Consider the following 14,638-nt stretch of genomic DNA (forward strand, 5'->3'; position numbering starts at 1 on the left):
ATGCTTTTAATCTCAGCATTTGGGAGGCTGAGACAAGAGGATTGTGGTTCTCGGACAGCCTCAGCTACTTAGTGAGGCCCTTGGCAACTCAGTGAGACCTTGTTTCAAAATAAAGAATAAAAAATAGGGTTCGGGGTGTAGCTTGGATGTAGAATGCCCCTGGGTTCAGTTTCATCCCCAGTACCTAAAAAAAAAAACAACCCCCCCACAAAAACCCCATCAGCTCAAATCCTTATTGTGTGTAATGGGTACATTTAAAATCTACTCTTAGCCTGTCTGTCTGTCTCTCTCTTTTTTCTTTTGTGGTACTGGAGATTGAACACAGTGGTGTTCTACTTCTCAGCTATACCCCCAGCCCTATTCTATTTTTTATGTTGAAACAGGGTCTTGCTAAGTTACAGAGTGCTGTTCCTACCTCCCAAGTACTGGGATAATGGGTGTGTTCCACTAGGCCTGACTTTTTTCTCCATTTTTCTTTCTTTTTTAGTGTCTGATTTTTATTGGTGCATATTAATTATATTAATTATACAAGTTGGTTGGTTTTATTGTGCCATATTTGTATATACATAAAAATGTAATTTGATTAATTTTACTCCCTAATTCCTCTCCTTCTTCTTCTCCTTTCTATCTATGAACCCCTTTCTCTATTTTACTGGTCTCCTTTTCACAGCCATGGCATCCTTTACCCTCCTTGATTTCTATATATGAGAGAAAACATATGTTACTTTTCTGAGTCTGATTTATTTCGCTCAAAGTTGTCTCCAGTTCCATCCATTTTTCAGAAAATGACATAATGTTATTCTTCTTTATGGCTGATTAAAACTCCATTGCATGTATGTATGTAAATGTGCATATATCTATATCTATATCTCCCACATTTTCTTTATTCATTCATTTGCTGATGGATACTGAGGCTGCTTCCATAACTTGGCTACTATAAATTGTGTTGAGATTTTTAAGTATATAAGATATACACTATAATTAACTAGCCATCATGCTATATAATAGATCTATAGAACATATTCATTCTAACTAAAATATTATACCCTTCATCAACAAATGCCCATTGGTTCCCACCTCAGCACCTGGTACCCACCATTTTGCTCTCTGCTTCTATGAGTTCAATTTTTAAAAAATATTCCACATATAAGTGATATGATGTGATATTTGTTATTCTCTGATTGTTTATTTAACTAAGCATAGTGTTCTTTGGTTTCATTCATTTTGTTGCAAATAACAAGATCTCCTTTTTAAAGGCTGAATAATAATCTGTTGCTTATGTATACCACATTTTCTTTCTTTTTTAATTTATTTTTATTATTTTTAATTGGTGCATTGTATTTATGCATCATAATGGGGTAAAAAAAACTTGTGTAGGCATAAATGCACACATCACCCAGCCAGCCACCACCCAGTTCCCACCTCACACCCTCCCCATCCCTCCTTCCCATGCTTGGTTTAGTGGTTGACTTTGATATGAATAAGTACATCATGTGCTTTAAAGCTTTTCCCTCTCTCCACCTCCCATCCCTTATTTGCTCCTCTATAGGACCTCTTTCTTCACCTGGAGTTCCTCCTATGACCCCATTCACCATAGCTTTCACATATTAGGGAAAGCATCCAATTCCTTACTTTTTGTGACTGACTAATCTCACTTAGCATAGTGTCCTCAAGATCCATCCATTTCCCTGAAAATACCACAATTGTATTTTTTTATGGCTGAGTAAAATTCCATTGTGTACATATCCCACAGTTTTGTAATCCATTCTTCTGTAGGTGGACATCTTGGCTGGTTCTACAGTTTGGCTGTGGTGAATTATGCAGTTATGAACATAGATACACATGCATTAGTTTGGTAGTTTGGTTTCCTTTCTTTTGACTAGATACCCAGAAAGTGGTATTGCTAGATCGAATGGTAGATTTGTTCCCATTCTTCTGAGGACTTGCCATACTGTTTTCCAAAGTGATTGCACTAATTTGCAATCCCACCAACAATGTTTTAGAGTTCCCACTTCTCCACATCCTCAGAGGGGTAGGTGGCAAAAATCTTCTCCCATTCTGTTGGCTCTCGATTGAGGTTCTTGACCGTTTCCTTTGCTGAACAGAAGCTCTTAAATTTCATGCAATCCCGCACATTGATTCGCCTTTTTTGTTTGTTGTGCCTTTGGGGTCTTGTTGAGAAAGTTTTTATCTGTGCCTATGTGTTGCAGTGTTGGGCCTATGCCCTTTTCGAGGAACCTTAAGCTCTAATTTCCAGGTCTTTGATCCATCTTGAATTGACTCTTGTGCAGGGTGAGAAAGGGATTAATTTCCAATTTTCTGCATATGGTTAACCAGTTTTGCCAACACCGTTTGTTGAACAGGCTATCTTTTTTCCAGTGTATGTTTTTGGCCCCTTTGTCAAAAATCAATTGGCTGAAAGTGTGTGGACTTGTTTCTGGGTCTTCTATTCTGCTCCATTGGTCTATGTATCTGTTTTTGTGCCAGTACCATGATGTTTTTATTACAATGACTTTATAGTATAGTTTAAAGTCAAGTATTGTTAGTCCTCCTGCATGGTTTTTGTTGCTGAGAACTACTTTGGCTATTTTGGGCCTTTTGTTATTCCAAATAAATTTAAGGACTGATTTTTCTATGTATGTGAGGAATGATCTTGGTAGTTTAATGTGAATTGCATTGAATCTGTAGATCACTTTTGGAAGTATGGCCATTTTGATAATATTTATTCTGCCTATCCATGAGCATGGAAGATCTTTTCATTTTCTAAGATCTTCTTCTATTTCTTTTTTCAATGTTTTATAATTTTCTTTGTAGAGATCTTTTACCTCCTTTGTTAAGTTTATTCCTAAGTATTTTATTTTTTGTGGGTGATCTTGCGTGGAAGTGTTTTCTGAATTTCTTTTTCAGTGGGCTTGTGGTTGGTGTAGAGAAAAGCTTCTTATTTTTTAAGATTGATTTTGTATCCAGACACTTTGATAAATTTGTTGATCAGTTCTGTAAGCCTTTTGGTTGAGTTTATTGGGTTTTCTAAATATAGTATCATGTCATCTGCAAATAGGGAAAGTTTGAGTTCTTCTTCCCCTATTTGTCCTCCTTTGATTTCCTTCTCTTGCCTTATTGCTCTGGCTAGAATCTCAAGTACTATATTGAAGAAAAGTGGTGATAATGGACATCCTTGTCTTGTTCCTGTTTTTGGGGGGAATTCTTGAAGTTTTTCCCCATTTAATATGATGTTGGCTGTGGGCTTATTGTAGATTGCCTTTATGATGTTGAGATATGTTCCTTCTATTCCGATTCTCTGCAGTGCTTTTATCATAAATGGATGTTGGATTTTATCAAATGCTTTTTCAGCATCTATTGAAATGATCATGTGATTTTTGTCTTTGGTTCAGTTTATATGATGAATTACATGGATTGATTTTCATATGTAGAACCAGCCTTGCATCCCTGTGATGAACCCTACCTGGTCGTATTGTATGATTTTCTTTATGTGTTTTTGAATGCGTATTGCTAGTATTTTGTTTAGTAATTTTGCATCCAAATTCATCAAAGATATAGGCCTGTAGTTCTCCTTCCTTGAACTGTCTTTGTTTGGTTTTAGTATTAATATGATGTTGGCTTCATTGAATGTATTTAGGAGAATTCCGTTTTTTTTTTATTTCACAAAATAGATTGAGGAGTATTGGTATTGGCTCTTCTCTAAAGGTTTTATAGAATTCACTTGGGAATCCATCTTGTCCTGGGCTTTTCTTTGATGGTGGGCTCTTTATTGCTGTTTCAATCTCTTTGATTGTTATTGGTTGGTTTAAGTATTTTATATCTTCTTGACCCAGTTTAGGAACGTTGTATTTATCTAGAAAGCTGTCAGTTTCCTCCAGATTTTCCGTTTTGTTGGAGTATAGTTTTTCAAAGTAGTTTCTGATTAGCCTCTGGATTTCTACACTGTCAGTAGTAATATCTCCTTTTTCATCTCTTATCTTCATAATTTGGGTTGATTCTCTCTGTTTTTTAGTTATGTTGGCTAGTGGTTTGTCGATCTTGTTAATTTTTTTCAAGAAACCAGCTTTTGGTTTTGTTTATTTTCTATATTGTATTTTTATTCTTTACTTCATTAATTCCCGCTCTGATTTTAATAATTTCCTGACTTCTAGTGGCTTTGGGACTAGATTGTTCCTGTTTTTCAAGGGCTTTGAGGTGTGTCATTCGGTTATTTATTTGATGATTTTCTGTGTTTCTTATGTGAGCACTCAGTGCTATAAATTTTCCTCTTAATACTGCCTTCAAAGTGTCCCAGAGGTTTTGATATGTTGTGTCTTTATTTTTGTTTATTTCTAGAAATTTCTTGATTTCACCTCTTACATCTTCTGTGATCCATTCTTCATTCAGAAATGTGGTGTTCAGCCTCCACATGTTCATGTGGTTTCTTTGGGTCTTTTTATAGTTGATTTCTAATTTCATTCCATTATGGCCTGAAAAGACACAGGGAAGTATGTCACATTTTTTGAATTTGCTAGTGCTTATATTGTGTCCCAGGATGTGATCGATTTTGGAAAAGGTTCCATGAGCAGCTGAGAAAAATGTGTACTCTGCTGTAATTGGGTGAAATATTCTATATGTATCCAACAGGTCCATTTGATTAATGGTGTTCTTTAGTTCTGAGGCATCTTTTCTGACCTTTTGTCTAGATGATCTGTCTAATGGTGTGAGAGGGGTGTTGAAGTCTCCCAGTATTATTGTATTGGGATTTATGCGTAGTTTAATGCCACAGAGTTTTTGTTTTATGAAAGTAGCTATACCTATGTTTGGGGCATAAATGTTGATTATTGTTATTTCCTCTTTTTGGAGTGTTCCTTTGGCCAGTAAAATATGACCATCTTTGTCTCTTCTAATTAGCTTGGCCTTGAAGACTAACTTGTCTGATACCATAGTTGCTACTCCTGCTTGCCTTCGAGTTCCATTGGTATGGATTACCTTGCTCTATCCCTTTACCTTAGGTTTGTTTCTATCTTTACTTGTGAGGTGTGTTTCTTGAAAGCAGCAGATAGATGGGTTCTGTTTTTTAATCCATTTTGACACTTTATGTCTTTTATTGGGAAATTGAGGCCATTTAAATTCCATGTGATTATTGAGAGATGATTTTTAATTCCTAACATGTTAAGATTTTATTTCTGTTTGAAAGACTGTTCTTTTTTGCTTAGTTGTCTGCTGGATGAAAGTTCTTGTTTCACTGGTTCTGGCATGTATTACCTATTTCTTCTTTGGAGTTAATCTCTTTGAGTATTTTCTCTAGTGCTGGTTTTGAAGACATAAATTCCTTCAGCTGCTGTTTGTTATGGAAGCTTCTTATTTCTCAATTTAATTTGATAGATAGTTTTGCTGGGTAGGAAATTTTTGTCTGGAAGTTGTTTTCTTTCAGAGTTTGGAATGTGTTACTCCACGCCCTTCTGGCTCTCATGACTTGGTTTGGGAAGTCTGGAGTGATTCTATTTGGTTTGCCTCTAAATGTCACTTGGCCTTTTATTTTTGTTGCTTTTAAGATTTTCTCTTTGGCTTCTACATTGGTCATTTTGACAATTATGTGGCGTGGGGATCCTCTTCTTGGATCTTGTCTAAAGGGAGTTCTATATGTTTCCTGAATCTGTGTATCCACCTTGTGCTCTATGTTTGGAAATTTTTCTGCTATTATTTATTTGAAGAGATTGTTGATCCCTTTGGTTTCACCTTCTTTTCCCTCCTCTATGCCGATAATTCTGAGGTTAGCTCTCTTAAGATAGGCCCATATTTCTTCAATGTCCAATTCCTGTTTACAAATTGTTTGTTCTGTTATGAACTGTGTTCATTCTTGGAGTGATTGTCTTCTAGTAGTGAGATTCTATTCTCCATGTGGTCTAATTAATTGTTTATAGTTTGAATTGATGCCTTTACTTCAATGATTGCATCCTTTATTTATTTCAGACTCTCTCTAAATTCTTTTCTAAAATCCTGAATTATTTCTACAGTTACATTCCTGATTTGGTCTTCTGGAAATCTCTGCATTTTTGTGTTATCAATTTCTGTTATTGTGGAGTTGTGGGAGTTCAGTGCTCTCTTGTTGTTCCTCTTTCCCATGATTTTGGAAGTTTGTACCTGTTCCTTTTGGTAGATTTCTTTCAGCCTCTAGGTGTCAGCTGGTATATTCAAGGGCAAGTTGTGATCAACAGTGAAAGTTGAGTAAGGAGGGAAGAAAGGGAGTCAATGGAAGAATAGAGTGAGGTCAGATAGGGTTGAATAGTATGAGTATATGAATTTGTTAAAGTAGTATATACTAGAGATTAGAGATAGTACTAATGTAGTAGAATTCTAGTAACCAATGTATAGTTTCTGGTATTGTGATATGAATTGGATTCAATACAGGACTAGGGAGAAAGAAGGTAAAAAGAAGAAAAAGATAGATGAGAGAGAGGATAGAGTAGGTTTGTACAAGGGAAGAAGCATGGGAGAGGATTTGGTATGAGGGTTAAAAAACAACAAAAACAAATACAGCAAAACAAAAATCATAAAAACAAAACAAAAGACCCACAAACCCCTTCCAAAAATTAAAAAAAAAGGTCAGGTATACACACACACACAAAATAAAGAGTGAAAAAAACCCCAACAGTCCCACCAATGAATTGATGCGACACTACAAACAGTCTCTCTCTATGTAGATACCGAATGCTATGGTGACCTTTCCCTCTGTGAGTCTGGTTCTTTGAGTCTTTTCAGTCTATGCAGATGAATGATATCAATGGGGTTGGAATTAATATTGAGTGAAGGTCACCCTCCACCCTTTCCACAGACTTGGAGCCTAGGTCTTTCCCTGCCTCTGTTGGCAGCATATGCCTCTGAAACAAAACTCAGTGTAGGTCTCAGTTCTACACAGTTTGGGCTGGGCTATTCTGACCTCTCCCTGTTCCCCACAATTGGAATATCTGTGGTGTTCCCGGCAATCCTGCTTGTTGGGTTTAGAGTTAAGCGTAATTTTCCTTCTACACTTTCCACTGGTCTGAGCCTGAGTCAGTCTGGGCTTCTGATATGATCAACAGCAGGTCCCACTCCCACCTTCTCTGAGTTCTTCTCCAATTTACCAGAACTTCACTTATTGTGCTCTGGATCTCTGGGGGATATGGTTATCTCCGCTGCCACAGCTCCTTCCCTGAGTTGTATCGCAAGGTCGCAGCTGCGCCAGACTCTGAGGTCGCTGGTCTGGGGCTTTCCTTCAGGGAACTGTGATTAGGGTGTAGCATTTTCTACCACCTCTATTCCTGCATTGCCTTGAACCACAAGAACTCAGACCCAGAGAGTTTATCAAAGCTGGTTGAGTCCCTGTTGATGCAATGCTGAGATTTCTCCTGTAGGGGCCACCATTTCAGTTACGATTGCATTGGCAGTCCGATGGCACTTTTGCTGGAGCCTTCGTGGGCGCGGTTAACTCACTGGTTTGCCGGCACGGCGTATCTCCCTTCTGGTTTGAGCTCTGCTCTGAATTCCTGGAGATGGTGATGGGCTCAGCCACTGAGAATTTTAGCTCATTTTCACGCTGAAAGAACTGCTGAATTACATCCACCTGGACTGCTTCTGGTCGCTTCAGCTCCTTATCCTCCCTGGAGTCTGATTCTGTGAGTCAGTCACGGTGGCCTTGGTGGGGCAGTCCCCGTCGCAGTGGGCCGCTTTTTTTTTCCGGCTTCTCAGATTATTCTAGTCTTCCTTTCTTCTGTCTCTTGTATTTATAGCTTTTATTTCTCTATTGATAGTAGTTTCTGACTCTGTAGGGCAGTATTTTTACCACTATGGAGATCGAGTGTCAGCAGTGTTGATAGAAGCTGCTTCACTAGGTCGCCATCTTCCTCTTGATTCCTACCACATCTTCTTTATCCAGTCATCTGGTCATGGACACTTAGGTCAATTCCATATCTTGGCTACAGTAAACAATGCTGTAATGAACAAATGGAAGTGTAGATGTCTCTTCAACTTTCCGATTTTATTTCCTTTAGATATATACCTAGTCGTGGGATTGCTGGATTATATGGCAGTTCCATTTTTAATGTTTTCCTGATGGCTTTCATCAGGTTTCCCTGATGACTGTGCCCATTTACATTCAACAGCATAGAAAGTTTCCTTCTCAGCCGGGTGTGGTGTAATCCCAGCATTCAGGAGGCTGAAACAGGAAGATCACAGTTCACGGACAGCCTCAGCTACTTAGGCCCTCCGCAACCTAGTGAGATCCTGTTTCAAAATAAAGAATAAAAATAGGGCAGGGCGTGTGACTCAGAGGTCAAATGCCCCTGGGTTCCATCCCTAGACCCGCAAAAAAAAAAAAAAAAAAAAAAAAAAAGTTTTCTTCTCTTCACCTCCTCACCAACCTTCTTATTTCATCTTTCTGATATAGCTAGTCCAAGTGTGTTGATAACTCATTGTGGTTTTAATTTGCATTTCCTGGATGACTAGTGATGTTGAACATCTTTTCACATGTGTGTTGATCTTGTGTTTGTCTTCTTTCAAAAAGTGCCTAATTGGCTTCTTTGCCTATTTTTCAACAGGGTTATTGGTTTTTGTGCTCTTGAGTTGAGTTCTTTCTATATTTGGATATTAGTCTCTTACCTGGTACATGTTTTTGCAATCTTTTCTGTGAATATTTTTGCAGGTTGTCTCTTCATTCTGTTGATTGTTTCCTTTCTGGTGCAGTATTTATGTGATTTTGTAAATACAATTTTATTGAAACAGAACCACTCCTTGTTTAGTTCCATATGATCTGTGACTGTTCTCACACTCCAGCAGCAAGTTGAATCACTGTGACAGAACTCTTTGAATCGCTTGCGAGACCTGACATACTTATCTTCTAGCCTTTTATAGAAAGTTTGCAACATCTGCCCAAAGTCACTGTTGGTAAGAATTATTGTCATTCTCCTTTTTAGAATGATCAAAATGAAGACCTGAAGAGGTTCGGAAACTTTTGAAAGTTTTCAATGGCTCTTAGAATTCAAAACAAGTTCTGCTGAAATTCTAAAGCTTCTGTTCATGCCACAACTGCTCTGAGAGGCTGATTGTTCACTGTCTTTGTCTTTAGTGGATTGAACAATGGGGAAACTGACTTCTGTTTTCTGATTACATAACCATCCATCCCAAAGACAAGACAGACAGGATGGTGTAGTGGCTAAACTTCCCGGCTCCAGAACCACACTAAGTCCCAGCTCTATCACTTAATTTCTCTCTTCATTCATTTTCACTCCATAAACAATAGCTAATACCTATTTGCATGGTTAAGTGAGATCAGGTCTGCAGAGCAATTACATGAGCACTGGATGTGCATGTGATCAACAGGACATATGTTATTTTTATTTCAAAGAGCTATTATTTCAAAGTAGAGGGTCTGTGAGAGTAGAAATAAAACGTGTGCAAAGGTTGCAAGCCAAAACATCTCCCATAGCTGGTTGACTGAACAGCTCAACCAGAGAGCTCACAGAGCACAGGGCCCAGCTGACAGATGAAAGCTAGGAGAGAGGTGTTTGCATCTTCTTTCTAAGAGAGGGCTTGGGCCGGATCACGTTGCTTACTCCCTTGGCTGGCCCATGAGCCTTGGAAAGGCCTGCTGTGAGATTTTACTAGATACTTACCCCGTGCTCACTAGACCTGGGCCTCTTACTGTTCCTTTACCCCTCTATATTTATAGTCTCAATATCCATTCCCAGTGGCTCCAGATTGGATAAAAATATCATCAGGGCTGCCAGAGAATGACCTGTATAAATAATACAAGTCACAGAGAAGTTGTAATGGCACCTACTTGTAATTCTGGACCTTGGGAGGCTAAGACTGGAGGATGACAGGTTCATGGCCAAAGCCAGCAACTTTAGTGAGGCCCTCCTCAACTTAGATCCTGTTTCAAAATAAAAACTAAAAAAATAAAAATAGGGCTCTGGGTATAGCTCAAAGGTAGAATGCTCCTGGGTCCAATCTCCACTTTCACCGAAATATTAATATTAATAATAATAATAGTCAAGCAATTTCCCTCTGAAGTACTTTAAACTGGAACTTGATTCTTAAGTAAAAATAAGAACACTACTCAGTTTTTGCTAGTATTCCTTATCCTCCCAAATACTAGGAAGAACAGTGATTATGTAGTATACATTAGCATATTGGAGTGCCTTGATCTTTCGTGAAGATGGGAGGTTCCCAGACCCTGAGAGGGATGGAAATGGAAGAATGAGCCACCATTGATTAACTTTTTCTGAATACTTAGTAGGAGGTAAACCCAGTCCCAGCCATGCATGACCTTCCAGGCCGTGCTGAAGTGCTGCAGCATGAACACACATGGCCACCATCAGTATCATCAGGACTTTGTAACTTCTTGGCATGTCTTGGATGCCAGGAAGCAGGGATAAGACAATGACATTACTCATGTAGTATTGGGACTCAGCGCACTTTGAGGACCTAGAAAATTCTTGGGGTCTCTGGCATTAGGGGAGCCCAGGCTGGCGAGGGATGGCCATTCCTCTGGGAGCAAAGCTTGCGGGACAGTCGCCAGACACCTTGCTCCTCTGCTCCAGTCCTTCACAACCTGGTTTCCCTTTTCCTCCTCTTTCTTCAGTTTGCATTTCCTTCATTAATGCATTCAACCAGTGCTAGCTGAATGTCCCTGAATACCAGCACCCCACTAGGCTCTGGGGATCTAAGGGGAAGGGCTTAGGCTTGGTCTTTACAGTCTAGTGAGGGAGGCAGGGATGTCAGGAGTTAGGGTAGTGCTGCAAGACATAAACAGAGGGGAAAGGGATAAAACAGTCCTGGGACAGAAGGGGACAGAGCGAAAAGGGAAGGCCTCTCTCTGAGCTGAGAGTGGAGGGATCTGAGATGGGGGAAGAAAAGTCCAACGAGCTAATTTCCAAACCCAGCTAGCAAGTGGTAGGGCTGCAGTATAACCCTAGCATTGTCTGACTCTAAAACCTACTTTTCAAATCTTAAACAAATTAGACTTGCTCTCCTGCATGTTTATTTATCTGTATGACAACTTCAACAATAGGAAGAAAAAGCCTCCTCCTGCCCATTCTGAACATTTACTGTGGGTTGGCCAGGTCACGTATGCAAATGAGAAATGCAAATCTCCTGGTGCAGCTGCAGGGCCGAGGCATGTTGAGAGAAGCTTTGTTGGAGTGGAGTCCAGTAATGCAAGAGCCCAGTGCTCGTCCAACTCACCACAATGCCCCTTTACCCCACAGGATTGCCGCTCTCATTCCGATGCAGAGTGTGCACACACCCCATTTGTTGATTCCTTTCATTCCTAGACAAACACAAATCTAATAAAGAGGCAAACATGTCAGCCCGGGTCACCAGGGTATTTGGGAGTGCAGCTCACCCGGGGAGTTCAGGCTCCCGCCAGCAAGTGGCCCTTGTGTTGTGAGTTCTGAAAATCACTCAGCACTCTGCTGCTTAAGAGTGGTATTCGCTATGGTGCTAATTACATGCCACAAGACACTGCCAAGGAAGGATGAGAAGGTCTGACAGAACCCACAGCCGTCTTTTTGTCTATTTAAATTTCTGTCTATCGGGGAACTAGGCTGCTCTGACCACAGAAAACTCAACAATTGAAAGGTTTCTGGAGATCATGTAGTGGCAGTTTCTCTACTTGGGGAACCTTCAGTTCAGTAAGAGTTTCCAATAAAACAAACTCAGTGGAGGAGGTGTGGTGTGGTGGAAAGAGAGTGGACTTTGATACTTTCAGCCTGAGCTTAAATCCTTACTCTTCCATTCACTAACCTGTGACCATGACCAGTGGTATCATCCTAGCTGGGTGTGGCAGTGCACGCCTGCAATCCCAGTGTCTGGAAGGCTGAGATAGGATCGTAGGTTTGAGGCTAGCCTCAGCAACTGAGTGAGGCTCTCAGCTACCTAGTGAGACCCTGTTTCAAAATAAAAAATAAAGCTGGGCGTGGTTCTGCATGAATCCCAGCACTGGGGAGGCTGAGACAGGAGGATTGTGGTTCACAGCCAGCCTCAGATACTTAGTGAGGCCGCTTATAACTCAGCGAGACTCTGTTTCAAAAATAAAGAATAAGCCGGGCGTAGTGGCGCACGCTTGTAATCCCCGCGCTTGGGAGGAGGAGATAGGAGGATCACGCAGGTTCAAAGCCAGCCTCGCTGGCTTAAGAGACCCTGTTTCCAAATAAAAATATATAAAAAAAATAGGTCTGGGAATGTAGCCCAGAAGTAGAAGGGCTTCCAGGAACCCCAGTACTACCAAAAAAAAAAAAAAAAAAAAAAGAATAAAAAATAGGACTGGAGGTGTAACTCAGCGGTAGAATGCCCCCGGATTCCTTCCCCAGTACTGCAAAAATAAGTTAATAAATAAATATATATAAAAAATAAGATAGGGATGAAGGGGCAGTGCAATTTAGAGGTAGAATGCTCCTGAGTTCAATACCTAATAACACACACACACACACATACACACACACACACACACACACAAACAAATTGATATCATCTTTATGAGTCTTAGTTTCTTAATCCTTAAAATGGGATTATAGGCCGGGCTTGATGGCGCACGCTTGTAATCCTCGCACTTGGGAGGCAGAGACAGGAGGATCGCGCAGGTTTGAAGCCAGCCGCGCGCTGGCTTAGGAGACCCTGTTTCCAAATAAAAATGTAAAAATAGGTCTGGGAGTGTAGCCCGAAGGTAGAAGGGCTTCCAGGACCCCAGTACCACCAAAAAACCAAACAAATAAAAAAAGATGGGATTATATGGCTACTTCATGCAAATCACCGCCTTAATAAATGGTAACTGTTATAATCACTGTTGTTGTATTTATTATTGTTATTAGTAGAATATAGCACATTCCTGTTCTACCACTGACTCGGTGACCCAAACTCTTCATCTGTAAAACAAGGTAATTTTAGCTGCATTATTATTGTGATTCAAGAGTTTACTGCTGTCTCTCATCACTTTTTTTTTCTGTATTAGGAATTGAAATCCCAAAGACATTCTGCCTCCAAGATACACCCCCAGCCCTTTTTATTATTTTTATTTTTTATTTTGAAACAGGGTGTCACTGGGTTGGCTGAGGCTGGTCTTGAACCTACAATCTTCCTGTTTTAGCCTCTCAAGTACGGAGATTATAGGCACCTGGCTCTCTGCACTCTTTCCACCCTGTTTTATTCTTTGATCACTATTTCTGTTGCTCACTGATATGTTTATATATTTAATGCCTTTTTGTATATGTTCCTGGGGATTGAACCGAGGAGCATTTTATCTCTGAGCTATACTCCCAGCCTTTTTATTTTTTAATTTTGAAACAGAGTCTCACTAAGTTGCTGACTGGTCTCATACCTGCTATCTTCCTGTCTCAGCTTCCCAAATACTGGGATTATGGTGTGTATCACCTTGCTCCACTAATGCCTTTTTTTTTTTTTCTATATGGGGGATGGAACCCAGGGGCATTCTACCTCTGATCTGCATCCCTCGCTCTATTTTATTCTCTATTTTGAAAGAGGGTTTCACTAAGTTGTAGAAGGCCTCACAAATTGCTGAGGCTGGCCCGAACCTGCAATCCTTCTGTCTCAGCCTTCCAAATACTGGGATTACAAGTGTGTGCCACCACGCCCGGCTTGCTAATAGCTTTTTTATCTAATAAAAATGTAAGCTTCATGAGCAAGCAGTTGGGGCCTTCTGTGAGTTGTACAGTACCTGGAATGTAGTAGATTTTCGATAGAGTCCTCGCTGTATGAATGGATGACTGTGAAAATGAACGAACGCTAAATCCTACCTTACCCCATTCTCCAGTAGTGGGCTCCCAGCACACACTGGTTGCTACTGTGCTTAGTGTCGTTGTCGCGGTTAGAATATGACGTGTGCGGGGAGATGAAGCAATATCGAGCTCTCTCCTTGTTCTTAGCACTATCATCTTATCAACTGTGTCCTACTGGAGGGAAACAACTGGGTCGTTGTCAATAATAAGGCCACATGAGATTAATTGCAAGAATAAGGGTGTCAGATTTTTAACTTTTTTTTGGTGGTACTGGGGTTCCTGGAAACCCTTCTACCTCCGGGCTACACTCCCAGACATATATATATATATATATATATAATTTTTTTTTTTTTTAATTTGGAAACAGGGTCCCTTAAGCCAGTGCAGCTGGCTTCGAACCTGTGGGATCCTCCTGTCTCTGCCTCCCAAGCGCAGGGATTACAAGCGTGCGCCACCACACCTGGCGAATTTCTTTTTTTTTTTTTTAATCTATTCTCAGAAAGAAAGAGAAACATTTAGGGAAAGGGAGAGGTGACTGGGGGAAAAAAAAAGAGAAAACAGCATAAGGAAAGGGAAAGGGAACTGGGGGAAAAAAGACAGAGAAACAGCATCTTTTGCTGTTTTTGTCATGTGAAAATGTTTTTGTCATGTGAAGCCATAAATTACAAGCCTGGGAAAAAGACCTCCCCACATCCAAACTTAGCCGCGTGTGAAACCCGCAGCCATCCATCAGTCAGATGGCACAAGAGTGTGGCTGTGGAAAGGCTGCAGCCCGCCCCTGGTGGCAAGAGGAGGTACTGTCCTGCCCAGCATCTTCAAGAAACTGAGCTGAGCATGGTGGTGCATGCCTATAATCCCAGGATTTGGGAAGCCGAGATAGGAAG

At 40.3% G+C, this 14,638-nt stretch overlaps 1 protein-coding gene across 1 annotated transcript in view; it reads left to right on the top strand.

Moving 5' to 3' along the window:
- ENPP2 (ectonucleotide pyrophosphatase/phosphodiesterase 2) overlaps nucleotides 1-14,638 on the top strand; it is a gene marked incomplete at both ends in the record, with an annotated part of 134,082 nt that overhangs the window by 11,056 nt on the left and 108,388 nt on the right. Inside the window, 1 exon segment of the mRNA XM_080694737.1 lies at nucleotides 7,377-7,517. Within this exon segment, the coding sequence (XP_080550863.1) occupies nucleotides 7,377-7,517 (141 nt within the window).

Source organism: Muscardinus avellanarius (genome assembly GCF_963383645.1).
Source record: "Muscardinus avellanarius genome assembly, chromosome: 4".
NCBI classification, from domain to species: Eukaryota; Metazoa; Chordata; class Mammalia; order Rodentia; family Gliridae; genus Muscardinus; species Muscardinus avellanarius.